At 41.0% G+C, this 27,591-nt stretch overlaps 1 protein-coding gene across 3 annotated transcripts in view; it reads right to left on the bottom strand.

The window, feature by feature from the left end:
- sh3pxd2b (SH3 and PX domains 2B) overlaps positions 1–27,591 on the bottom strand; it is a 51,708-nt gene that overhangs the window by 13,333 nt on the left and 10,784 nt on the right. For all 3 annotated transcript variants that reach the window (XM_049591719.1, XM_049591720.1, XM_049591721.1), the window contains exons 3-5: positions 18,979–19,054; positions 12,235–12,311; positions 5,252–5,343 (exon numbers count right to left, since the gene is read on the bottom strand). In XM_049591719.1, the coding sequence (XP_049447676.1) occupies positions 5,252–5,343; positions 12,235–12,311; positions 18,979–19,054 (245 nt within the window). The remainder of the gene's footprint in view (positions 1–5,251; positions 5,344–12,234; positions 12,312–18,978; positions 19,055–27,591) is intronic.

Below are 27,591 nucleotides of genomic sequence, written 5' to 3'. Positions count from 1 at the left end.
AATGAGCCTTGTAAAGAAAGGACAGGATTATTCTGGTGTTTCAGGATGTTTAGTTGTACATTAACCTCATCATATCACCACTGTTGTTACCAGTACTGAAGTGATGAACTGAACTGAACTGATGTTTCAGTTATTAACTTTGCATGGCAAACTGGCACTAATCATGCTTTTTAAATAAAGTCTTAATTCATGTCATTTGCTCACTCTTCAAATTGTTTCATTTGATTGTTGAATTTGTCATGGTGCCACGACACAACACCCACACTGATTACACCTGCAAATAATTAACAGTAATTGCTAACATCATTGTAACCTGTTAGATCTATTAATACGCTTCAGACACATGAGAAAAGGATTCGTCTCTGTTTCTCTGTGATGCAGGTCGATGTGAATAAAGAGCCTCTAGATAGCTGATCTTTGAAATTTAGTCTGATGTTAAATTCAATACAGCATCTGCTGTGTCTGGTTTAGACATTAGCCAGATAAATAGACCATCACTCTGCAGCGGCAGTCAGGAGCTGATTCAATGTCCAGATGCCCCGAAAAAGTCAATGGTGGCTAATGCTTAGTATTTCTCCCTCACACACTGTGTGTTTCTCCCTCTTTGTTATCTAAATATTACTCTCTTACTTAATGGTCTTCCACCGCCTTCCTTTTTCCATCTCGCATCTTCCACGTCTACTTAACTCACTCCTTCATCCCCTTTGATCATTTTCCTTGGCAACTGCTGCTTGTTCGTTTCCCTGCATCAACATGAATGCTCTCAGCCACATAAAAAGCATTGTTCGATCGGCAGAGCTGTTAATTGCAGAGGCTTAAGTCTCAATAAATCTATACCCGTAAGCGTGCCCATTAATGTTCTATAAAAAGAAATCCCAAGTCAGACCAGCCAAAGCAGCACCAATGATCTGGATTATTATAGAGCAGGGATGTGTGTGTGTACAGTACGTGTATGTTTGTCTGCTCGTTTTGATCTGAGGTGAAACCAGGGTCACATAATGCACCGGACAGAGATACTGACCTGGATCACTGGCCTAATAAGATTATTTTACTGTAACTAGCTTAGAGTATCAAATCAGATCAATCATCCCACTTATACATTTCCGCAGTACTCTGTGGGGCCAACTTCAATTTCAACTTCCATGGCAGCACACATCAGGCAGCTATGGCTGAGTCATATGGCAGCCACATGACGAAGGAAAGAAAGTGAGAAAAGACTCCACAGGTTTGCTGTTAGAGAAAAGAGGTGATGTGACATATTTTAAACCTTCTACCTCAGGAGATTATTTTGATACAGTCACTCTGGGCTCTGATTCTTGCAGAGCCATTAAAATAAAAGCTATTAAGTTTCTGCACCTGGAGCCAAACCTTAAACAGGTTTGTACAACAGAGGATTTATACAATATTGATTTGAATGTTAAATGAAATCCATCCTCTCATAATCCCTCTCCGTCTATCCCTATCCCTCCTTGCTTCACCATCTACCATCCCTTCATCTCCTTCTGTCCTCGTCGTATATGACCTCCTCTTCATTCTTTCCATCCAGCTCTTATTCCATCTTCATCCACCATCTAATTCTATTTTCCTCCCCTAAGATCTCCCCTGCTTTCCCGTCTTCCTTTCCTTCCACTGTCCTTGTTGCAACACTTCCTCTTTTCCACACACTCCTTCCCTTCTCACCCATCTTATCTGCGTCTCTGCTTCCTCTTTACATGTAAGTACTCCTTTCCCTCTCCTCTTACTTTGCTGCTCTTAAGGAGAAAGTCTAAGATGTCCCTCTCTGTGCAGCAGATTTATAGGCCATGATAAATCTTCCCCCACAGTGGCTGCTGTGTCTGTACACCAGCCCTGCTGTCAGTCGGCCAAACAACAGGCTGCACTAGCAGAGAGAAGTAATCCAATTTCAATAAAGACAAACCAAGGTCTTTACAATCTTCATCCACCCTAGGCAAATGCTCACCCTCTTCCCTGCCTCTTCCAACACATGCTTGGGGTTTCGTACGGGGGAGGAAAGAGGTAAGTGTCCTTGGTAACCTCATCTGATTTATATCATGCAACTGGTAGACAGCTACTAGAGAGGGAAAAGTTTTCCTTGAAAAAGAGGTCACAAACATCAACTCTTCTTGGCTGTGTGTACTGACTGGATGTGCAAATAATACTGTCTTTGCAATGTTTTATAATATCAGGGGTGGGAGAAGAAATCAGATCATTTACTATAGTACAAACCATGATGTAAGACAACTCCATCACATTCTTTAAGTACAAATTCCATTCCTATCTGCAAAAAGGCCTCTGTGTTAGATTATTGTGTTTCATATAATTGGAGTACCACTTCTGATGAAGTCATGAATATGCAGCTTTGCTAATTGCTGACTGAGTCGAAGCAAATTTGTACTATTTTAAAAACTTGCTTTAGATTTACTCTATGATAAAGTGCAATCAATTTTCATTATCGATGTTTTTTAAGTGCAATCTGTAAATTTACTATTAACTACAGCAGGCATTTTAATATAATGTAGTTAAGAGGTAATATAAAATTGAAGTGGGCCAGTAAAGTGCAAACACATCATAACTGTGGTTAAGAAGAGTACTTGAGGAGATGCACATCCCAGTTCCACCACTGTATTTTCACATCTGTGGTAATATCCAAGCATTTCTATAAATAAACTAATGACATAGATTTCTTAAAATCTTTCTCCAAAATGCCCAAGTGTAGAAAGCATGGATGGGTTACTGGACGGGCCTTCCAGGCACAGGCCCAGGGGCCCAAAGTGTCAGGGGGGCCCCTGGCCTTCTCCTGAAAAACCTCAAAGTAACATGTACCTATGACGAAGAGAATCAAAATGACCACAAAGACATGCAAAGGAACCACAACCAGACATAAAATACCTACAAACAGGGCAGAGTAACCAAACAAAGACATAACCTTACCCCAGAGACACACAACACCACAAAAAAATACATAGCAACTACAAAGAGATGCAAAACAACAACAACAAAAGAGGCAAAACCACCACAAAGTCTGTGTCCTGCCACTGTGTAGGAGAGGTGGTGGGGGCTTTTCCATATCTGTGCCCAGGGCCCTATTGTCTCATAATCCGCCTATGGTAGGAAGTACTTTCATACTGATCACAGACAGATAAGACAGTTCTTTTTATAGGAGAGTGACACAGGGTTATGACTGTCTCACTAATAAAAATGTTGAGATCAGAGATGCATTTCCTTTGAGCGACACATTCACACAATTTTAATAACATACAGGCATGAGCAATACAGCAACCTCAGTAAACCACCTGACTGCTACAGACAGCACACTTCAAAGTGACATTAAATCCATCCACATTATAGATGACAACATGAGAGGCTGGTGCAAGCACCCGTCTCACATTCAATCCTCATAACAGCAATGTGTCCTGTTAATTGTCCTTGAGCAAGAACCCCCAGCTGCTCGCTGAGTGTAAGTCACTCCTGATCGACATTAGCTTAATGCCAAGAATATGATTAGACATATTAAGCTGCTTTCCAAACTATGTAATAGTAATTACATTACATGATGTAATTCGCCAAACTTTACAGGAGAAAATGTTTCAAAATAAAATGTGAAGCCATAAAGCGTAGAATTTGAACATTCTTGCTGTTGAATTGAAACATAGTGGCAACAGAAGACATGCCGACCTACAGCAGGTGCACAGTGAATGAAGGACTGGAATTATTGTCAAAGGGATTTTTCCATATTTGTACCAACAAAAAACAGAAATTGAGAAAGATTTTATAATCTTAACAATTCTACACACTGAGGTTTTGGGTCAAAGGCGTAACAGTACTCATTAAAAAGGAATCCAAAAGTGGGGGAACGCTTGAAATTTCACTGTCTCAGCAGTTTTATGGAGTTTAAATGTCAAGGTGACTGTGGGGGACAATTGGTATATAAAACAGACACGCACCTGCTCCGTGCAGGTGCAAGACTGCGGCTGCCTGAACCAAGTCGTGCCAGAGAAACTCTGCGATAACTGAAGAGTGAAAAATGTGTAACTGTGTCCACAGTGGATGCTACTGTAACCCTCTAACCCTGCTTTTGAGTATGTAGTACAAAGCTGTAATGCCAACAAATGAATAAATGATGTATGTATGAAACAGCAGCATTAATGCTGAAGGTACCAGACTCTGAATGTGGTGTTAATGCACACTATTGTCCCACAATGCAAACAACACAAATGGATACAGATGCAGCAGCTCCAGAAGCATCTCAGCTGGTCCTAGCATGTAATGATTAAGTTCATTAATTGTTCCTATAGTAACTTGAAAATAGGTCAAAGTTATGTTAACTTTAAATTATCAGAGCAGTACAGTCTTATACTATCAAGTTTGTACGGGACTGGGACACAGGGATAGTCTCTTACTTCAGTGATCCAGATTTCAAGTCCTGCAAAGTGAAAACCCCCCTCTCTTTACGCACTAGCTTACTGCTGGCCCTACATGCACTCCCGGCATATATCACCGGACTTATCAACTCAATTTCCTGCCGACTGAGGCAACTTCTCAACGCCCGGTGCCATGCATCAGTACGTGATGACAGAGAGGTTAAAACTAATAACTCAGTTGACAGGAGTTGGTGTAAAATCCATCTCCAGGGTCAAAATGTGAGCCCCACATTATGCTCTCTATGAAACCAGCCACCCGTGACCTCCACTGCCCCGAAGGTGCTGCAAACCTTAATAACAACACATCTGTAACCAAGGCCTGTGTGTGAAGTTATGTGTGTGTCAACACGTGCTTGTGTGTGTTGGACGCTGGCATTCATTGCCCACTGATGTCTTAGTTTTGGCACATAGTAACTGTCAGCGCTGGATATGACGCTAATGTGTTGAGTGAGATTTACAAGAGACAACGGAGCAGGTCTGCACGCCTTCAGAGTAACCATGCAGTCTCAGCTGTCTGGAGCCCGGTGGCTCGACTGAGCTGTAGCTACATGCTAGAGTGCTAACTCAGCATTTAAAAAAGGACCCATTAAATGTGTTTCTGCTTGCAAAATTTGACAGGAAGTGCAACAGTATGAAATCGTATCCATTAGAGGATGTAATGAATGCTCATTAGCGGCAGGCTGGGGGCAAATGCTGGCAGGACGTGACATGACATGACATCAGTCAGGGTAACAATGACGGGTGTTTTCCATTGTATGCACTGCTGATGGTCTCCACAGCTGAGGAAATATGCGTGTTTTTCTGTATGTGTGCCCATCTGTGGTACTTACTCCTTGGGTGGGTTGAGGTCTTCAGGTCTGGTCTCAAAAAACACTCTGACCTCCTCGCACTGGGAGATGTAGACTGGCAGCTGAATGAGGGCCTGCAGGCACAAAGGATAGCAGGAAACTTAGGTAATCACATAAAGTGACAAATACAATCACTTGAGCTCTAACAGAAGTCAGCCGGAGGTTAAATATAGTGTTCACTGGGTGTCTGGCCTCCATAAAGTCACAGAGCGAGCAATTATTACACTCAGGGGTGAATTCACAAAGAATGGATTGAGGCACTACGAATTGCAGATCACTTGCAACCCCACTGTCTCAAGGTCTGATTCTCAAAAGACACTACGCTAATAACTTTACAGTGGAAAGTTTTACAGCTGAGTGCAATTTGTCTTTTTTTGAGTCTGATTACAACTTTCCTCATGGCAAAGTATAAATTTCATTCCGCAAGCTACAGGTTTGACCGATGAGGTGCAGAGGCATTCCTTAAAACTTCCGACAAGGAATATAAATGTGATAGGGAGAAACTGTATCTCAGGTATCCCAGTCTGTCAGAGCGCTTCAGTTACCACCAACTCTCTGAAGATGCTAATAATATTCCTGTAATGGTGTGTCTATCAATGCTGATCTTTGTGGATAGGACTGTTTATGCAATGAGGCTAATTTACATAGAAATGGGCCAAATTTGCACCAAAGTTATGCACATTACCCAATTTAAATACCTGTAAATAGCACATGAGCACCGAGACGCTATTTGCATGGCATAAAATGTGATCAGGTTTTGGACCTTGTCCACCTTTGTGTCTGAATCGGCTGCAGACTGACTTGGCAGAGATGGCTGCCATCTTGTTTTTTATTAATGTATTGTGCTCTTAATACCACTGGATGGCACAAAAAATGTCCACGAGCAAGGACAACAGGTCTAACTTAAGTAGAAGTATTAGGTGCAGCAAACCCAAAATGTGATGTCCACATATGAGGACACAGGCTCTCAGGTGGACATTCTTCTCTCACAGGAGTAAAAGTTAAGAGTCAACAACTGTCTTTCCTTCACTTCACAGGGAGACGATGTGCTATGTCACATATGTTTTCTCTTTGTTTACAGATAACAGTATTTCTAGTTGACTAGTAAGCAGACTTTCACTCTCACTTCACACTCTCAAAGCACATGCAACCATTTAAAAAACTGTTCCCTTTCTTGCTCTTCTCTCACAAAGATTGAATCTGAACTCTGATAGTGTACAGGACATGCTGGACCCCTTACAGTTTGCATTGAGGGCAACAAGGGGAGTAGAGGACGCTACAGCTACTTTGTTAAATCTTGTACTGAGACATTTGGAGGGAAATATGAATCATGCGTGTTTGCTCTTTATTGATTTCTCTTCTGCTTTTAATGGTGTTCAGCCACATGTTTAAACTGACAGACTTATCTAATTTAATTTGGATTTTAGCCTTGTGTGTGTTGTGTGTCTCAGAGGGTCTGGGTTAACAGGACACTGTGCAGTACCTGTTTTTCTTCTACTGAATCCCCTCACGGTTGTGTTCTTTCTCCTCTTTTATTTTGTTTATACACAAATGAATGTCAGAGCAATCACGCATCAAGATTTGTCCTTAAGTACGCTGACGACTCTGTTATTGTAAGTCTTCTTCTTGGAGAACATGATCAAGGCCCAGTACTGGTGAATCTGTTAATTGCTGTGACCAGTCTTTCCTCCACATTAATGTGTCTGAAGACGGATGAGATGTTTATTGATTTTCGGAGGAGGCCCTGCCTTCCTGCTCCTTGCTTGTGTGATCGGGGGGGAGTGGGTGGCAGCAGTGCAGCAGTACAAATATTTGGGCACTGTCTCAGATGACAAGTTGAATTTTGATGTGAACACTGACAGCATCTGTGAGAAGACAAACCAACGTCTATTCTTTTTAAGGAAGCTGAGCAGTTTCGATGTAGATAAGACAATCGTGAAAATGTTCTATTCAGCTTTTATTGAGTCTGTTCTTTCTCTCAACATCGTCTGTTGGTTTGAGGTAATCTGAGCCTTAAAAACAAGAACAAGTTGGAAAAAGTGGTCAAGTTGTGCTGTAAGATCACCAGTGTTACTTTTAAGACAAGGTCACCTCTAAGGCTCGGTCTATTGTCTCTGACTCTCAGTGTCCCCTCCATGTTGAGTTGCTTCCATCAGGGCAGATGTTTTGCGTCCCTGTAGGCAGCACAAAGCATTACAGATCGTCCTTTGTCCTGTTTGCTATCGTTTATCTCAACCAGCAGTGACCACTAACTGTCCATGAGTTACCCCTGACAGTGTGATACTGGACTCTGTCTGTCTGTTTTTCTGTACCCATGACTACTGTCTGTATCTAAAATTGTACCTCGGGGACAAAGTTTTACCCTTCCTTACCTTGTTTAAGTAAAATTGTGTTCTTCCTTCTCCACCTCCTCCTCCTGGTTTCAAGGCAACACATCTTTAAAAGCCTCGGCCATTTCTGCCTCAACACATTTTTCCACTATTTAGATTTTCTTTCCCCAAAGAACTGTTGTTTCAGCACCCCTCCCATACATTTTTATCCAATCTTCTCCACATTTGGTACATGAAATATTTCGATGACCTCGAAAAACTTTTCATGCTTTTTAATATGCCACTCTGTGTTTGACTGCCACATTCTTATAGGTGTGGCCTATTTTACATTAGCCGCAATAATGATGAACATATTGTGCAATTGGGCGGACACATGTACCCCCTTGTTTCTAACACCATTTCTTGTTTCTCATATTTATTGTTATCGTCCCCACTGGTGTTCACTTTTAAGATGAAGAGCAAAAGGTTGAATGATTTCAGAATGAAAGTGCACCAACAAAAAGTAAAAGGAGCCATTTTCAGTTGTCTCTTTGCAGTGTTTTCAATCACACCACATGTTTCTTCTCCAGTTCTCAGTTCATTGATCCGTCTCACCTACCTTCCTCCCTCATCTCATGCCTCTGTGGAGGATCACTAACAGCACAGAGATGAGCCCTGACAACGAGGGCTGGAGATGAAAGACAAACAGCCACGTTCAGCTTTCTCTTTATTGGTGTGATCTCTGTCTTGCACACACGTCTGGTCATGTTATCGCACAGTCTCCGTTTTTAGCTCTTTCTTTTTTGTTCTTTCCTGAGCCTGTATTTTGTCTGCTTCTTCCACTTTTTCACTCTCACTCAACCAAACCACTAAAGGGCAGCAGTGAAACAGATAATCACCTCAACAGCTTGATACCCCAAACCAGAAGACAGGATAACTGCCGCCAACGACCCCGTGGTGACTATCTCTCACACAGCCGAGGCAGCTAGGCCACTCCTTCTCCTTTTGCTGGCAGGCGAAGCTCGATGCCATCCATCAGGCTTCCTCTGCTGGCCTGTACTTCTGATTTTAATACTCCTAAGTGTTTCAGTTCTGTCCTTTAAGGGAGCAGAGTCTCTGTCTACCTCTCGCACTCTCTGACATGCTGATATAACGTCACAGCTGACAGATATGGAATGAAAGCCAAAGACCCGACCAAGGTGCCCTTGTCCCACGTGCCACATTTGCCTCATCATACTTCTTCTATGTGTCCGTGCCAACAGCTTGAGTTTAATGAAAGGAGTGGGACTACTGCCATGGACAAAGCATAACTAGTGTTTTCCATTAGCCTCAAAGTCATACTGCGTGTGCTCACATGTTTGTTGACTCATAGAACATACAGTACAATATACTGCTGAATTATTATGCACCGACATGACCTCAGAGTCTCCCTTTTTACTGTAGCTTCAACCACATCTTGAGGCAACAACACTAAGCAGCTGATTTAAGAGTTTTACTGGTGACCTCCAGGGGACCCCTCCCAATCTCTTGTCCCACAGCCCAGAACGCTGCACTGTTCTTGAGGTCAGAGTGCGGCCTGAACCGGCTATCTTCTCCTTGGATTTATTCCTCTCCTCGTGTCAGCCTGTGGCCCGTCCACTCATTACAATTCTCCCCGGGGAGGAGACGGGAGGGAGACTGAGGGTACATTACAGCAAATGGACTTTATGGGTGTTCTTTACAGCAGGCAGCATTAAGGTAATTGTGTGTGCCTGTGTGTGTGCGCATGTCTGTTCTTTCTCCATGGAAAAATAGGTAATGAAATGAGAGATCTACTTGTGCACTCTGATAAGGTACTGTACATTGTGACAGTGTCTGTGCACAACAACTTTTCACATGTAGAGAAACTGGGGATCCTCAGTCTTGACAAACAAGGGTTTACAGTTTTACATGTTTGCATTTGTTAAATCTCAAAAGGACATCATCCACTTTGAAAATGTGTCCATTTTTGAAAATCAAAAAGGGCTGTCTGTGAATACGTTATTATTAAATGTTTGGAGCATTTGCGCTCAAAAGAAGAATAAAGGGCATTTTGATGTATTATTTATGCAAAAATCATATTGCTTTTAATTACAAAACACATTATTTGTTTATATCATTTGATTACTGACGAATGAGGGCTGAGTTGAAATTGCTTTATTTCTCAAAATACATTTTGATGTGATGCATCTCATCAAGCTGTGTGACCTTTCTAGTCATCCCAGCTCAACGGCCTTACTCTTGCTTTATGCAAACAACCCCTGATTCCATGTTTTTCTTCTTTCCTTCTTTCTTTTCTCCGACTGTGTTTACTGACTTGAATAAAAACATAAGACTTTACAACCAGGGAACTTCCATATGAGTCAGTTTAAAGCCTCAGCAGTACAACAGAAAGGCTGACTCAGCTCTTCCCCAAGAAAAACATGAAGTTTCACCTTGTCAACATGGGTGCATTCGGGGGTGGATGCATATGCTGTTTTCTGTGCTTTCAGTCAAGTTCAGATTTGCTTCAGAAGTTACTGTAACATTCTCACAGACTCTGAGTGTCAATCAAGTACCGTTCAACTCCACAACTACACAATCCTCAGCAGGTAAATGCAATCTATAAAACTTGTCAGACATTTCCACAATAAGAACTTTAACTACAGCAACACCACTGGTGTTAAAGTTTCTGTGCTATTCCCATAAACATCCACACCCATAGACACGAACCAACAACTCTACCCATTCCTCCCCCAAACTTATTTTCACATTAAGTGTTTAAAGATGTTGCCAACACCAGCTGTACATTCCTTTAACCCCAGACGACATTTGGTGGAGCAGAGTTGTACATCCACCAGTCCCTTCAGTCCTTGACGATGCAGATCATAACAAAACTTTTCTCTTCATTACAAGGCCTTGTGAATTATTATTATTATTCAGAAGTGACAAAAGCCCTACCTGTCAGCACCTAATTTAGAAACTACTGTATACAATGATGGTTTCATAAGGATCGAAGAGAGGTGATCCCATATTAAAATGATACAGTTGAAAATACAAGAAGGCATGAGCAAGGGCTAAGTCAGAACTAACTTGTAAAAACATCCTCAAATTTCCTCTCTCTGAGAGACAGATGGAGGTGTGTATGGTTTAGAGGCCCTAAGGCAAGCCTGTAAAATGTAAGAAAAACACAACCTATGGGCTGTGGATGTGCTGACTGGAGCAAGCTCAGCACCAGCAAGCTCTTTGCCTTTGGCACAACTTTCTGCTGATAGTTACCACCACAACATGAGATAAAACAACTGCTCCTCCTCCCTGGTATTTCCAAATACCAGAGAACTACCTCACACCTAAATCATTGGACGCTGTGGTGAAAATATTTCCTCTGTAGATGATCATGAGAGATAATGACCTCTGACTGCAAAACAGACCCACTCCTTGGTCACTGCAGATAAACAGCTGGCAAACCAAATTTAGAAAATGTCTATTTTAAAACTGCTACTCTGAATTAATTTAAAGGGCAAGAAACTTTTTCATGTTACTAAGAGGCTGAACATCAATCACCATGTTTTCATTTAGGTTGCTGTGGTTACATTTCTCAAATTAGAGCAATTAGTTGCTAGCTATTGGCAGTTTTATGGTTGCAGTTATGCTACAGTGAAGTCTGAAAATATACAGTTGGGTTTTTTCCTTGCTTGGGGTTGAGTGATTAATCACTCTGGTAAAAAGCCATATAATGGGTTGGATGGTGCACAGCTTTTACATTATCTCTGTTTTAACTGGTAGAAAAAGCTGCAGTGTTTGAAATGATAAGAGAGACACCGCCAACGCATTACAACCTACTTCTGTACTCCACAAAAGACCATCCTGTCTTTCTTCTGTCACTGACAGCAACTTAACAGCATAAACATATAAAGTACATTTATAAATATCTTGTCCAGAGGGATCATGAAGGTTTACAGCACAAGTGGGAGGTACAAGGACATCTTATTCACATTTCGGTACTCAGAAACAGATTTTTGCCCATCCACTATTGATCCCTTGAGAGATATTCTCCTTTAGTTTGTCTTTTTTAGCAGGGAGGTCAGAGTCTGCTACAGAGCACCTGGGGAGCTTTTAGGACACCTCAGCAGGGTGGATGCCTGCTGTCACAGAGGCTTGCTCCAGGGAGTTTAGCATGGCGCACGCCGCACAGTGCCAATTTTCAAAGCAAGGGCAATGGCATTATTCATACAGCTGTTCTTGGAACAATGTAATCCTATAAATCTGGTTGTTATGCAAGTCTTGCAGTGTGGCTATGAGCTTAACTTTAATGAACAGAACCATGAGTTTCAACTGGAATATCTGGTGAAGGTTAGGGGCTACACATTTGGGACAATGGAGTAACAAAATTACACACTAGGACATTTTTAAACTATAAATAAGCTCTCCTGAAATAAGATGAAAGAAACTGTGACTGCTGCTGCTCATACTTTATAAACAGAGGGCACGAACGTTTATTTTTCATTTTCCTGTTCACGACAGAGTTGACACAATGTGGGTGGGATACTTGTTTTCTTTTCCCCTGACCACTGTGCTTTCTACCTCAGTGCAGCTTCCATTAACTACAATAAATAGGATATTTTGACATAAAATTCAAGTACTGGTCAGTATACTCACCCTGCAGTATTCATTGATGGGCCTTAGCCTTTTCATGGCCACATCCCTGATATGGCTTCTCCTAAACAGGATCTTCCCTGTAATGAAGAAAGACAAATAGAGTTGAGAAAACCCTTACTTACTATCAGATACCACTGTTGCAACCAGTATTCCACAGCAGCAAAATGATATAATATATTCTAATCATCATTTTAAATAGAATGTATTTGTCTGCTACATGCATTAAAACATTATGACCAAATAACATGAAGGCTTTTGGATGATGCTCCTGTCAGGCGCAACTTTTAAAAGTTAAGAATCCACTGGGGGACAATAAGGGCACAGAGGCTTTTACAAAACATGGTTAGAGAATTAGCATGCAGACACAATACAGTTGTGTCATCAATAACAGTGACAGCACAATGAGGTGGGTAAGGAGGTAGGTGAATAGCTGGCCTTTCCAAGTCATGAATAAATGATTTCGGGAAAGCAAATTATGTGTGCATGACAGCTTAAATGCTATTCCCCTGCTCTTATCTCTGGGCCCAAATAACCACAGGCACAGACGAGCTGGGTCGCCATAACAATAACAAGAAATGGCTACAAATAGGCCTCTTAAAAACACTCTTCTAACTTGCAGGAAATTTCAGAGCCAGCATCTATTTTCCCCTCGTTTAAGCTGCTGAAATTTCTCCAATAAATTCACTGTGAAAGCTCTAATACAAACATATAAACTGGGCAGGAAGTCAAGGCTGTAACAAAATCCTGAACACAAAAAGGGACATGTTTTGAGAAGTTACTGTATCACCTCCATCAAGGGGTCATGGTATTTGTTTAGAGAGTATTTAAAGCAGACTTGCTGAAACATGAATCTCACAGGAGATCACCGCTGAGCAGTGAACCCCTGTACAGTTCCACCCATGCTACTAAAACGCCTTTCTACTTCCTTGACCCATACAGCTCAGTTTGTGTGAATGACGACATTGATGAAGAAGTAAACACGGGCACACAGAGATCGCTTGTGAGCATCACAGTGATTATGAATATTTGTACCATTGATTGACTGCTTGTGAATAAAGGATTAAATGCGTAGAGGTGTAGACTGCTGAGTGGATGGATGTGTGGCGACTTCCTTCAGAAGACCTCAGATCTCACACAGTTCACACAATAACCACAACCACCAACACCAAACGTCAAAAGACCCCAACCTCTGCACTCTACGCAACCATCTCAGCTCTGACTGCAATGTACAAGCTGACTCAGATACAAAGGCAAAACCACAGGAAATCATACTTATACACTCCATGATGATGTGTTAAGAATGGAGCCTACAATAATATCAAAGAGACAGACCTTGAAAGATGTCAGGGTTAAGAAACCTGCTATAAATATGCAGGTCAATTTTGTGAGTCAAAAGTCCAATCTTCAAAACAATGGATGTTCCTGATGCTCCTGTCCTCGTGGCTTTTGTTTTGGAACTTGTATTTTCATTGGCCACGCTAGAGTAATTATCTCAACAACCATTTGACGGATGCTGCACAGATATTCAAGGTCCCCAGAGGATGAATCCTACCAACTTATGATCCCTTCACTGTGACCTTGATCTTGTGCCACCATCAGGTTGATAACTTTGAATTAAAGTGGAATGTGTTGACTAGTAATTGATAAATGGACTACACTTGCATAGTGCTTTTCTAGTCTTCAGACCACTAAAAGTGCTTTTACATTACATGTCACATTCACCCATTCACATACAGCCCCACACTGGAGGCTGAGGCTACCATACATGGTGCCACCTGCTAGTCACACACCGATGGAAAAGCCATCAGGAGCATTTTGGGGCTCAGTATCTTGCCCAAGGATACTTCAACATGCAGACTGGAGGAGCCGGGGATAGAACCACAGATCTTCTGATTGGTGGACGACCAAACTATTTAATTAATCAACAACTAATTTGATAATCAATAAATCAATTTGTGTATATATATATTTTTTTTGATTCCAGCCTCTTAAATGGGATTATTTTCCGGTTTATTTACTCCTCCATGACAGTATGCCTAAAATCATTGCATCATTGACAAAACAAGACATTTGAGCACATTATCTTGGGCTCTAGGAAACGCCAATCAACAACATTTTTTCACCATTTTCTCACTTTTTATAGACCAAACGAGTAATCAATCAATTGAGAAAAGAATCAACAGATTAATCAACAACAAAAATAATTGTTAGTTGCAGCAGTGTTTACATCTGTTGGTACCCTGGCAATCCAGAGTTCTTGCTAGAGTACAATTTAGTCTAATCTACCAGTTAGCTCCGCTAGTAGCGCTCTGGATACATCACCCCGTGTATTGTTCTGATTGGTCGTAGTGTTATCCAATTGCGTGCAGTGATATTTACAAATGCATGCTTGGTGCCGCCCCTCGAGTTGGGCCATTTGCATTACTCATAGCCAGACCCTAAATCTTTCTAGATTTGGGTCTGGATTTCCAGGCTAGTCTGTTGGATGGCTTGTCATGAAATTTGGTACAGATATTCAAGGCCTCCAGGGGGTGAATCCTGAAGACTGTGGTCAAAGGTTCCATTTAAACAATGAAGACATTTTTGGTTCCCAGACAATTTATCACAATGAATTTAGCGATCGTCTGCCTTTAATCTCGCACCATCAGCAGGCTGAATTTTTTGTGTGTATTATTATTGACAATTATTGGATAGACTGCTCACAACATGATAAACCCTTTTGATTTAAGTTACCAAAGACCTTTACTGTTGACAAAATGCATGGTCTGTCCAGACTAATTTCTAACCACATTTGTGCTGGAGCGAAGTATAGTATACTTCAGGGAGAGTATTAAAAAGGAGATTAACTGGAAGAGGAATGAGAGATGGCAGTCCAAATCTCTAAGGAGTTGGCAACATCTTGCCAGAGCCACCAAAAGGACACACTGTCTGGACAGCTCATGAAAACTAAAGAGATTTGAAAGTCAACCCTGTGACGCCTACAGTACTTCCCGTCCTCTCTCTCCCTCTGTCTCTTTCTTCCTCTCCTCCCTTCGTCACTCCTCAAAGAGAAAGCTTTCTTGACGGTTTTCCAAAGCTCTCAGGGGTCAGGAGAGAAGCACTGACTCAACACTGCCCACTCTGTATGCAGGGCAGCTCATGGGTGCAGCCGAGAAAAGGGCTTGTTGGGGGAGGGAGGAGGGAAGGGAAGGAAAGCTGCTGCCTTGGAGCCACGGCTGAGGCAGGGCAGACTCCTCTCAGAGCCAGCAGTGACCAAGGGTATCAAACAACTTTTGTTTCCTGGGGAGAGTGAGGGAGTTAAATGGAGAGGAGAGACAGACAGAGGTGGAAACACAGAGAGGGTCTTTGAAACACACCTCACACACAGAAAGCTGTTCTCACCACTCACCTCTTAATCACTGGACTCACCACACATGAATTCCTCCTGTTTTTCACCCTATTTAGGCTCGTCAGAGGGATTTTGAGAAGCTAAAACCTTTACATAACACCAAAGCCTTGGACTTCATTCATGGACTCTGGTCAGATTTAAGTCACAAAAATTAGGACTTATGTTGTCTAAGACTGGACTGCTCTGATAATTGACTCCCTGAAGACTTGACTTGAGACTTGGGGGTGGGGATCAAGTCTGACCGACTCTGACCTTGTAAATCCAGGAAACGTTAAAAAATTCTTTGGACAATGATAAGCGGGCTTTGTTTGGGACTTCGCTTTTCACAAAACTTGACATGGTACCTGCGATTACAGAAGTGACTTGAACTGGTCCTGAAGAGTTGAGATGACTTGCTGTTACAAGCCTGTAGATTTGACTTGGAGTCAACTGCAAAGTTTTCTAACAGTAAGCCTTAAGTCACCTCTCAAATAACACAAGACTAGAAGTGAGACTTGCTATTACAAAACTTAACTGACTTGCACTGGTTGCTGGTTAATGAGTTGAAACTTGACTCAAGACTTAGATGAGGCTTGGGCTTGTCTGAAGTAACATGCCCCAAAAAGCTCTACATAACACTTCAACAAACATGAGGGAAGCTTCTAAGAATGAGCTGTGTGCGTATGATAATTACTGTGTTCTTAGGCAAGTTGCTGACTAAGGCCAGACACATCTCCATAAGCTGTCATAAAACACAAGTCTGCTACTGGTGCACCACATTCAAGTTGACAAGAGCAGTGATTGCTCAGCAGATGAGATGAACGTGATATGAATGAGGCCTAAAAACCAAGGTCATTGTAACTGGTTACATTGCGTTTCTGCCTTTAAAAGAGGACGGAATGGAGAATGTTATTCAGATCCTCCTTAGAAACATAATTTGACCTGCCCAACATTCTGTGCCTCCTACTGTGGCAGGCAGAGAGATCCCCAGCCAAACAGAAAAGCTGAAAAAGTACCTACTTTAGATCTATCATTAAGAGGAAACAGGAAAAATGGAACCCCGAACAACAAATTTATAGTCTGCTGGATCTGAGCTCATGAAAGAATATCACCTCTTTTATCATGCAGGGGCCCTAAAAAAACAGACCCACATTCCATCATGGGTTTTGACCCATAGTTTAACAACCCTGACTTTAGATAATTGGTATCAGCTCTTTTTTCAAAGGCTGACCTGCTGACACTGCTTTGAAGAGCATCGCTCATGGCTCTGGGGGAAATAGATTAAAAAAAATCACCTTTATCTAAATGTCATGTATGAACCTATCAAAGGATTTTAGCAGCATGAGATGTATTCAGATGACAAATGGCCTAAAGATACTCAGCACATACTATTCAATCTTGACATTAGAAAAGAGTAGACCACCTGTATGAAAAAAGTTATGGGTTTAAACGGCCAACGTTTGAACTATTTTAAACTTCCTTTTCCTTTGCTATTAAATGTCATCTTGATATGTTTTGTGTTTTTCCCAATGTAATCATGTATTTTTTGCAGCAAGGGATGAAAATGCAACAGCTAAGCTTTGGGCAGCAGAAATTCTGCACGATCCACACATGCAGACAAGCCACTTTGCTGATGTGGAGATACCAAAGGAGTAAAAACAGCTCAGGGCCTTGAACAAACCAAACCGAGGAGGGAAAACCACTTCCGTGCCTTGTTAGGTTGTTCTCAGCACACAGTCCAGACTTTTCTTAAGTATCTGAAGGATTTTCTTGGCTGTCAGAGAACAAATCTGGCAAATTTCTGCTTGGGAACCTATTTAAGAGAATCATATCTGATCTGGGGTCTGAGACTAGTAATGGTGAACTTCACTTATTGCAGGCACTGAGCATAAAAGATGTTTGCTAGCAACATTGTGCCACAAAAGCAAATGGTTCCACAGTGGCATTCCTGGAGGGAGCCATGTGGAGCACAAACACTCTTAAGCTTCTGGTGTTTGGCAGCTCCAAAGAAGCATATGGGGATTTGGTGTCTTCCTCTAGGGCACTTCAATGGTCATTTTCTTCCACAGAAAACAGAAGAAGTTAAACCCTCTACCAACACTCAGAGTTTCACTGCAGGAGGAGAGAAATTTTAGAGACAATCTAGAATTTCAGGGTCCAAAGGTAAAAGCAGGAAGGAAGTGGACAGAGTTTAATGTAGATGAGAATTATTAGTAATAGTATTCATGCTCAGTGTGCTTTGTCTGACTCTATGTGGGGAGAGTACTGTCAGGGTTAGCATGAAAAGCAGTGTTTTTCAAACTCTCTTCCCTTCCTCCTACTTAGAGTTCATCAAACAGTCTGGAAGTGTGTGTGTGTGTTTTTGTGTGTGTATTCTCTCAATGAGTTCCAGACCTGCGTGGCCACAAAAAAATCCTATCCCCCACTCATCCAAATCCTGGTAGGGGAGATGTGGGTGGGGTCTTTGGGTGAGGCCTTCTCCCAAACTCTCATAAAGGATTACTTTCAGCAGGATCTGAATCTCAAACTATTTCAAAAGTTGGTCAAGCTCACCCAAAGTCCTTACTCTAAACAAACTTCACTGCCACTTGTACTTGTAGGGAAGTAATGCAAACTAAAAAGAACAGTTATTTTGGCCAGTTAGGTTTTCACGAAATGATGATTCAGCTAGGACAATGGTGCAGCTAAGCCAAAAACAGCTTATAATGAATGTTATGCATTGTAACAATTTAGTTTAATGATCATAGGTAGAGTTTTCTTATGTCAAAATGGCAGACATTTAATGTCTCAACACTATACTGTATAATTGTCTATGTCTGTAGGCTACATGCTGAGAATGAATGCTGAATGTTTAAGGGTAAGTGGAAAACATATTCTCTGATGTATCACAGAAGAAAAGTGTGGTTATGACCAATCATGGTTGCAGCAAAATGTTTTGGTTGGTTCTTTTGTGTGCAAAATTTTCTGTTTTTCTCACTTCATTCGCAGCCTATCAGTGACTCATTGTTGCCCACACTGTAACCCAATGCGTGCGAATGGGTATGATGGAGAAATCAAACGAAGCAGGGATGAGATGAGGACACAGCAGTATAGCAAAGGAAGAATATCAAGGAGTTCACTGTTCTTTTTGTATTGTTATGCGCATAATTTGGCAACATCTTATCATAAGCATGTCTGCCACAATTATTTTCATTGTACGTTCTCTGGATTAGTTGATTAATCTTTTAATCTTTGTCCAGCCAACAGTCTAAACCCCAAAAGGTGTTCATATAAATGGGAGAAAAAAAAGCAAATCCTCCAAACAAGCTACAGTTGCGTGAGTTCTGTGTGTATGTTCATTAAAGGGCCTTGGGGGACACAGTGTGTTTAACTCTTACCTGGTAGGAATGGAATGATCCTACGCTTAGGGTCTTTTTGGCCTCCTTCCACTGGGAATTTGTCCAGCAATTCCATCTAAAACACCGCAATAAATTAAGACTTATTAGCACACAAAGCATTGACACACACATACAGTGTACATAAACATGCCGTTTACATTACTCGCAACAGGATAGCTGAGGCCAGAGAGGAAGGGTTCACATTTTTACAAATCAGCAGTTCCTACAAGGAATTCGGCCAATAAAGGAAGGTCTGCCAATGATTAGGAATGTCCTGAGCAGATGGTATGGTTTTTCCCCTCTACTTCATGTGTTGTTGCAGCAAAGGGGCTGTTAGCAGCAAGGCAACACTGACATAGTGGAACATTTCTGTTTCCATAATTTTCAAAGGCCAGAGAGCAGTGGTTCCTTAGATCTGCTGATCTGTGCTGATCACCACTTCTCTGGATCAGTCTTTTCTTTCTCTTAAATATCACTTCTGTCTTAAAAGTCTTTCTTTCTACTTCAGCATATTTTGTATCCTCCCTTTGTCTCATCAAATTATGTTATGTTCCATCACTTTGGCCCCTTATGTCTCCTTTAGTCATGTCTCTTAATGACATCAGTGTGCTTCCACTTGTAGGGTTGTTACCATATATATGTATAGATATGTATTTGTGCTTGTGTATGTTCATGCGTATGTTGTATCTTCCATCCTCCAGCAGCTGAAGCCAATAAAAAGACACATGGCAATATGACCAATGACCTTTAAGTGCACTCTCTCTTTCTCTTATGTGCTTTTCTTAAAGTGGATCTGCACATCTAACCAAAAGATTTAGAGTTAGGAATAAAATACTTGATGCAACTGAATGTTTGAGAGAGGAGTGTCTGGAAATTTCTTTGATATCGCACCCAGACTACAGAACCCAATACTTCAAAAATATTATCAGAAGACTCATAGGTCAAAGCAAATTTTATTTGATGACAGAAAAACACTGTTAAGGGATTTCAAGTGTTTTATGGCTTTAAAGAGTCAGCCAAAGTTCGGCTGAATGATATAGAGGGGTACATCATTCCCTGAATTAATGGCCAGTTTCTGTGATCACTGTTTTTAAGTTAGCAGTGTCAAACAATGGGTCAATGCACCACCAGGGCATTCTCAAAACTTAGAATATCACTCTGATCTGTTTTCTTTTTCCTCATTCTCTATAGTTTCATATCATCAAACCACATTTACTTACCAATGGAGAGTACTTCTTTCTCACATTTGACATCATCAATCTGAGCTAAAATATTGGCATAGAATTCTGGGTCAAATTAACTACTGTCTATCCAGAATCTGCAAGCAATGGGGCAATATTTTGGTATCAGTATCGGTACTCCGGGGTTTTTTCGGACCTAATTGTATTGCGGCGACCGGATCTTTGCTCTCAAACCACAAAAAAATGTGATGGCACAACAGTCTCCTTCAGTACATTATTCTATGCTTTCTTTTGATTTTCACATTGGCTAGTCATCCTGTTTAATTTGTCTTCTGATTAAATCGGAACCGTTGAAACAAGTTGTAGGAAGCCTCTGCAAGTAACTGGTTGCTGGCAGACACTCTGTGCTGCAATAAAATGGTTAATGCACTGTAGAGCCGATGCGCTGCTGGTTCTGCCGGCCTGAATAGAATATAATGTCTATAGCCTTACTGTTGTGTGTACAGCCTTATAGACTGAGCTGAGTAGTGATGCGCGGGTCGACCCGTAACCCGTGGGACCCGCAAATGGACCTGCGGGTCAGGCAGCAGTGATCGTCTGTTAAATCGGTCTGTAAATGATATTTTGACATTATTGGCTATTACTGTCATGGCATTCAAAGGTACTGATGCGTTGAGCAGGTGACAGTCTGCGGTTGTTTTCAAAACACACTTGTGTCACGCACTCCAAAAGAAACTTGTTGAAACTTTAAACAATAATTTATTGTACAAAACGGGGGAAACAAACGTTGACAAAAACGGTTCCATAATTCATATTAAATTCAAAAGATTACGAAAAAACAGCTATAAGTTAGAGGGAATAGTGATAAAGTGGTAAAACTTGGCATTGATCCACAGCCTCAGACGGATGCGCTCATGCGTGCCGTGCGCACAAGCTCAGTAGGCTACACTATATTTTCACATTTTTAACAATGCAATTTAAAAGTTTTGATTTTTATTGATAACCTACATTTACCAACAACAAAAAGACTACATTTAGCACCAAAAAAAAAAATATATATATATATAAAAAAGAAGTAAATAAAAAAACGAATATCCCATACCAAATTTTCATAACGAATACCTACCCATAGAAACGAATATTCGAATATCTGAATATTTGGGTATAGCCCTAGTTCCAAGACTGAACTTTGACCAAGATCAAGGTGACACCACATAGTATGACCTTCGCCTCCCAACAAAGAATATTGCTGAGAATGAAGAAGGTCTGCAGATACAACTAGAGCTCGCCCACGTTTAGGCTACTATGACATGGCTATCACGTAATGAGATTAGTACCATTTGGGTGTACGCCATAGAGACACTGAAGGGTTAAAACAAACTGGCTCTCTAGATATCCAAACCAAGCATGTTTTTATTCTCCCCACCAATAAATATCACTGTACCATTCCACTGTGAGACTCATTCCTAGAATATGCAGCACTGGCAATACCCAACAGGAATGTTCTAGTGTTGGTGCTTCGGTTTGTTTATCCTCAATGACTAAATTTCAGATCTCACAGTGATTGTATGTATCCATAGTTTGTCTTTTCTCAGCTTAGATGTTTAAACAAAAATAAAGACATCTGATGTGGTATGAGAGGCATTCAGCTTGCTGTCAACATGAAACATAACTGACTCTGAATATCAAATCACTCATCAGCCTCCTGTGATCCGCCTACTCTTGAATCTAATTTTACACGTGTGGGTCATGAAACATGGACCATGAGCATCACTGGGTAGAGGATGCGAGTTGTAGGGTGCTGCTTTTCCTCTAGGCATACTCAAAAGATATCAATTTTGATATGAGCTTTAATGTTTTATTAAAGTTCACAGTTAGGATTTCTGTGATACAATATCTCCCTGATACTGCTATAAACTGTTATCTTACTGACCTTTTTCAGTGTAATCATGTGGTTTCTACAACAAGTATACTGGCAATATAAATGAGTAATGCTGTCACAAAAAGTCCTCTGGTAAATTTGAAAGAAACAATAAGCTGCATTGAGCCAAAACTAACACAAAGACAGCCGGAGGTGTAATATGAGGCGAGGTGATGGAGAGGGTATGGGAAAGGCAGAGACCTGTGCCAAAAAATATTTTCTATTACTTGTTATGGACTGTCTCAGTCTGGTCAGGTGCCAAAGAGGTGCTGCTGCCGTAAAACAAAGAGTGGCATGAAGATTAAACATCCTCAAATCACTTAAGTAGATAGGCCATAATGCTTTCCTATTTTGAGGGAAACAAAGGAGGAATTATTATGTGACAGCTTGCTCTCATGCCACTATGACTGACCAAGACAGCCAGAAGAGCTAATGCAAAACTGCATTGGATATCATCCATGTATAAACATCCAAACAGATATATGGATATATATATTTCAGTGGCGGGACAGTTGCAGGCATCTGGATGAGAAAGCACCAGTCAGATAAAAGACCTAAAAGATGATATATGTTCAAGCATACAAGAGGACATATGTTGTAAGGGTGAATGATTGTCTACAGATCTTCAGCTGTATAGATTGACCCCATTGGCCTTTGTTTTCTCAGCTTAATTGTATTTCTTCACTAACTCTTGCTCATATCCTATGCAATATCCATTTGCTTCAGTTTGACCATTCCAAAGAACGTTAACAACCTAATCTTTAAACACTCTAAACTTTACAAGCCCCAAATCTTCAAGACTGCCAAAAAAAGACACTGGCTTTGGAATCCTAAATCTAGTTCTTCATTGATGTTTGATTTACTCAGTTTACTCTCCCAGCTTAAAGGTCCTTTTATGTGACCTCTGAGCTGGCCAAACAATAGTAAGTAGTCCATGGTGATTAATTCAATACATTTATTAGTATATCAAGAAAACAAACGATCCACTAACAGTCTTAGCTTTCATACCTGACAGAGAAGAGCTTATGTATTAACTGCATCTCAGAAAACTGGATAATCTCAAACCAATTGAAGATCTCATTAATCACGACTTAGGGCCTGGACACAAGCCACGGATGTGCACACTCACATTTATGGTTGTCAATGCAGACATACAGAAAGAATGTTCAAAATCAAGAGAATTGCTGAAATGGGGTGCAAATTTTCCCAAGTGCCTATTTTACAAGGAACGATGGCTGAGCCCTGAAATAAACAAAGTTGAACTTGTGGAACGTAATAGCGCGCACAAAAATATCACAGCCAGCAGATTTCTTTCCATTCTTCCATAAATTTCAGTCAATAGTTAATATGAAGGAGAAGTTAAATCATTTTAGTGCAGTGTTACCCAGAGCTTTACATCTGTCCTGTGGACAATATTTATAAGCCTAAAAAATACAATGGACATGGTTACATGATGGCTTCTCATTCAGAATTAAATAAATCTGAATGAAATCATTCGGAATTAAAGTCCTTCCAGGTAGTTTACATGGGAAATATTAATTCCGAATGAGGGTTTACATGGGAGATCAGTTTAATCGCCTTTTAATCGGCTGTATTCGGGTCCACACAAGGCTTGGGGCAGGGAAGGTTTCTGATTGGATAGGGGGTGGGGTGGATGTTACATGTTTACGTTTACCGGAAGAAAACACTGTAGTCTTGGCCCCGGATAACAACATGCTTGACGCCGCCGTTCTTAGTGCCTTTTTCAGGCTTGTGCAGAAAGACCGGAATGAACTTAAAGAGGAATGAGTATATACAAGTGCGAGAAATTCTTTCATTCGGAATTAGAAACGGAATATTCCAGCCCCTTACATCGGATTGAATTTTCAATCACATTGGCCATTTTCATTCTGAATTAGGTGTTTACAAGATCACTTTTAATAGGAATGAATTTTCATTCCGAATGAAAAGGGAATTAAACTGTCCATGTAAACCCACTCAATGTCTGGAAGAAGATCAGCTCTGACACTTGGGAACTTACTCTGAACTTGGGAAGTAGGCCATGATACAGTGATGAGTTGGTCGCTTAGTCAGGCGCAACCTGCCTCCGCGCCCTTGAAAGCTGGTACAGAGGCACAAGAGTAGCACCCATCACCCAACCTTGTGTTTTCAAGATGGTAAAAGACGCAGCTTGTGTCCCGGTCCTTGGTCTTGAATTGGTTGTAAAAAAAAAAAATTGACGCAGCCATACCTAATACTTAATACCATGAGGAAAAAAGACAGGCTTTATGCTTGAATGTCAAGCCTGATAAGGTTGTACTTGTTGACTTGTCTGCTAAAGCTCAGCCTTATGAAGTTAAAGCCACAATTTCCCTGCTAAAACAAAAGAGAATAACAACGATAAGGGGGTAGAAAGCTGAGCCATGAACTCTCTTTGTCTACTAAAGCAAGACACGGAAAAAGGTGAGTCAGTCCACTTTGGTCTTTACTCTTGTAGTTTCTTAGGATACAACAGAGGTGAACAAGGAATTTAGAAAACAGAGCACTAAACTCACAAAACAACAATCTGCTTGGCTTATGAGTCAGACGCTTCATCACTGACACAGTACCACCTTAAGAGAGACAGCATAAGCAAAGAGACAGGCAGACAGAGAGAGACAAACACAGAAGAGTCAATGCCCCACACACTGTAATTGTTCCCATGTGTCTCACTGAGTACAGACACACCCAGTCTCTGTGTCTACTCTAAACCTTGTATCTACTCTGTAATCAGAGCCACTCAAACAAGAGAAGGCATCTGGAGAGAGTAAAGATGTCTCTTCAAAATACCAGTTACATCATGCACCCAACATTAAATATTCATGCTCTACAGGCAGGAGGATGACAGGCCAAGGTGGAGCGCAGTCAAGCTCCATATGACTTTCCAAGGCTGAAGTATGTTAAATTATATCCTGCTGAGTTCATTTCAGTTAGAGGGAAATGCGTGCCACATTAGCACTATGGTCATTTGTGGACATCACGCATGGATTATAATAAACAAGAGCTTACAAAACTGATAATTTCAGTCTTGAACTCATCGGGTGTGGATATGTGCTAATGCCTATGCTGTCAGAACTTTCAAGGCTCTGTCAAAAGTTAAATTCAAATCCTAAACTGCAATGTTACTTTTTTCAAAACTAATTGACGTGATAGTACCACTGGCTCATGCCCTCATTCTCTCATTCACCAAAACCTGACGAGGAAATAGTGCTATTATTCAAAACACTGCTTGGAAGAGATCTAGATTTCCCATAATAAAAAGGCAACATTCAGCAAAGCTTGTATCCGCCAGGGAAATCTGGAGGATGGAAAGAGTGAACATAAACTATTAAAGATCTGTTTACACCACGTTGTCCATTAGTTGCTGTGATGTGCCTTAGTTGACTTCATTAACACTTTGACACATTTCAGTCACTGAAATGTTACAGTAAGACCAACAGACCAGTCCAGGGATGTAAGGAAGAAGACCTTGTCTGTTAATATGCCTGGTAACACAGTAAACTTTTAAACACTGGTATTTAATTTGCCAAATTCTTGCTGATTCAGAGACAAACGTAATCTTCCAGGGGGTTATAATTTGTCTAGTTCATATCCGTTTTAGCTGTATCATCAGCCTTCAAACAAAGGGATGATAAAGAAGATCAGACACGCAAAAGACTCTTGAATGAGAGTATAAAAGCCCAGAGAACAATAGCTGCTCTCTTTGCAACATGCCTATCTCTGTAGTCCTCCGATTCTTTCACTCAGTCCACTGTACATTCATGCCTGAGGTCATTCTTAACCCTTCACAGACAACCATACTGTAACCGCAACTATCCACATTTGTGGAAAGCTGAGCTGTTAGTCCACTGATGAAGTAGTGTGAGCAAAGAAATTATCTGTGGCATTTATAAGCAGATAACTTATGGATAATGGCTGTATGGATGGATAAATAGATGGATGGATTAAATCTGTTCATCTTCAATATGTGTAAGACCTCAGTGTTCTCGTTTTAATACTACCAGACAGGTTTTCTTACTTTGATTAATACTGATTGTCCTGATGCTTACATATAATTAACACCAGGAAACAGTTTCAAGGGACTCATGAATGACAGCGGTGCCTTAGTATGTTCAGTCTAGATACAGTCTTAACAATTTTACTTTTAGTTAGTCCCTGTAGGGTCAGTCTCTTCTACATATCCACCCCCAGAAAGGTCACAGGAGAAGGTCAGCTTAACAACAGCACGCAAGGGTCTGGTTGTGTCAAGAACACTTTAGAAAATAAAGTGGCTTGACCTTGGATCCTCAACTTGAGGATCTTCTCCCTGACCTCTTAATAGGGGTGGGCAATATAAATACAATCTTCTATCATTCTACATATCGAGATTGGGAAGAAGGTACTGGATACACCAGGCCAACAATGAGAGGCTAAAGGCCCTTTTATGCTCAATGTTAAATATGGATCCAGATACGGACGGAGCCTTCTGTCCGTGCTCTGCGTTCATTTCATCTGTATTTCTGCACGTTTCCATAAAGCTTACGGATACAGGCCAAACAGAGCAGTACCACCAGAAACCGTGGGGGCAGTGTTGCTGTCATTACCCGATACGTAGCTCTAGTGAGACACGAAGAAGAAATAACAATTCAATTTCTCTCATTGGCAGTACTAGAGAAAAGAATTCTCCGTCCTCCAGTCGTGATGTATTTAATGACCTCACCGACCACCGCCTCCTACAACGCTGCCTGTTTTTGTCTTTTATGCAAGAGGTACATTATCAACATCTCCTCCACAGTCACCATGTTTGTCTTTGAGTTTGTTGTTGTCATAAACGTTTGACGCTGGGCTGCCTCCTGGTGGATATATTGGTTAACATCCATGCCAACGTAAAGGACGCATGGAAGTATGTGGGCAGTGACGGTAACATCGTTTGAAACGGACGTATACATTTTCGTACGTAAAGGGAGCATAAATGAGCCTTAAGAAGGAGCTTCTACCCTCGGGCTACAAGGATACTGAATGATGACCCTGCCAAATCCTAAACACTGACATTTATTTATTATTACTACAACTACAAATTGGTGGAACTGAAAACTGCATGTGACGAATAAGTTGCTTGATTAATGTACTTTTATATTTCAGCGTTGATTCACTGCAATAAATTTGATGAAAATTCTATTCAGACAACAATACAATAATAATTTGATATTGTCTGTTGCTGGGATAAGGATAGCTATCTCAGTATTAACTGGATCTCAGACCAACTCAAAAAAATCTGATATGGCTAAACATTTTTATTGCCTAACAGTATATATTGCCCAACCCTACCACTTTGCCAGAAACTGTTGAAAAGTATATTTTAACTTATCATTTGGTTGAAGCTTTAAACTTTCCACAGCAAGGCTGGGTCCAATGTAACTTGGATTTCATAAATGCTACCTTCCCCTGAGTTACAGGACCATGGCACTGTTTACCCACTGCTCATCAGAGGAATTAAGTGCATGCCCAAGAGGT

This window comes from Epinephelus fuscoguttatus, linkage group LG12, assembly GCF_011397635.1.
Source record: "Epinephelus fuscoguttatus linkage group LG12, E.fuscoguttatus.final_Chr_v1".
Lineage (NCBI taxonomy): Eukaryota > Metazoa > Chordata > Actinopteri > Perciformes > Serranidae > Epinephelus > Epinephelus fuscoguttatus.
This window is presented reverse-complemented; position numbering and strand designations above follow the sequence as displayed.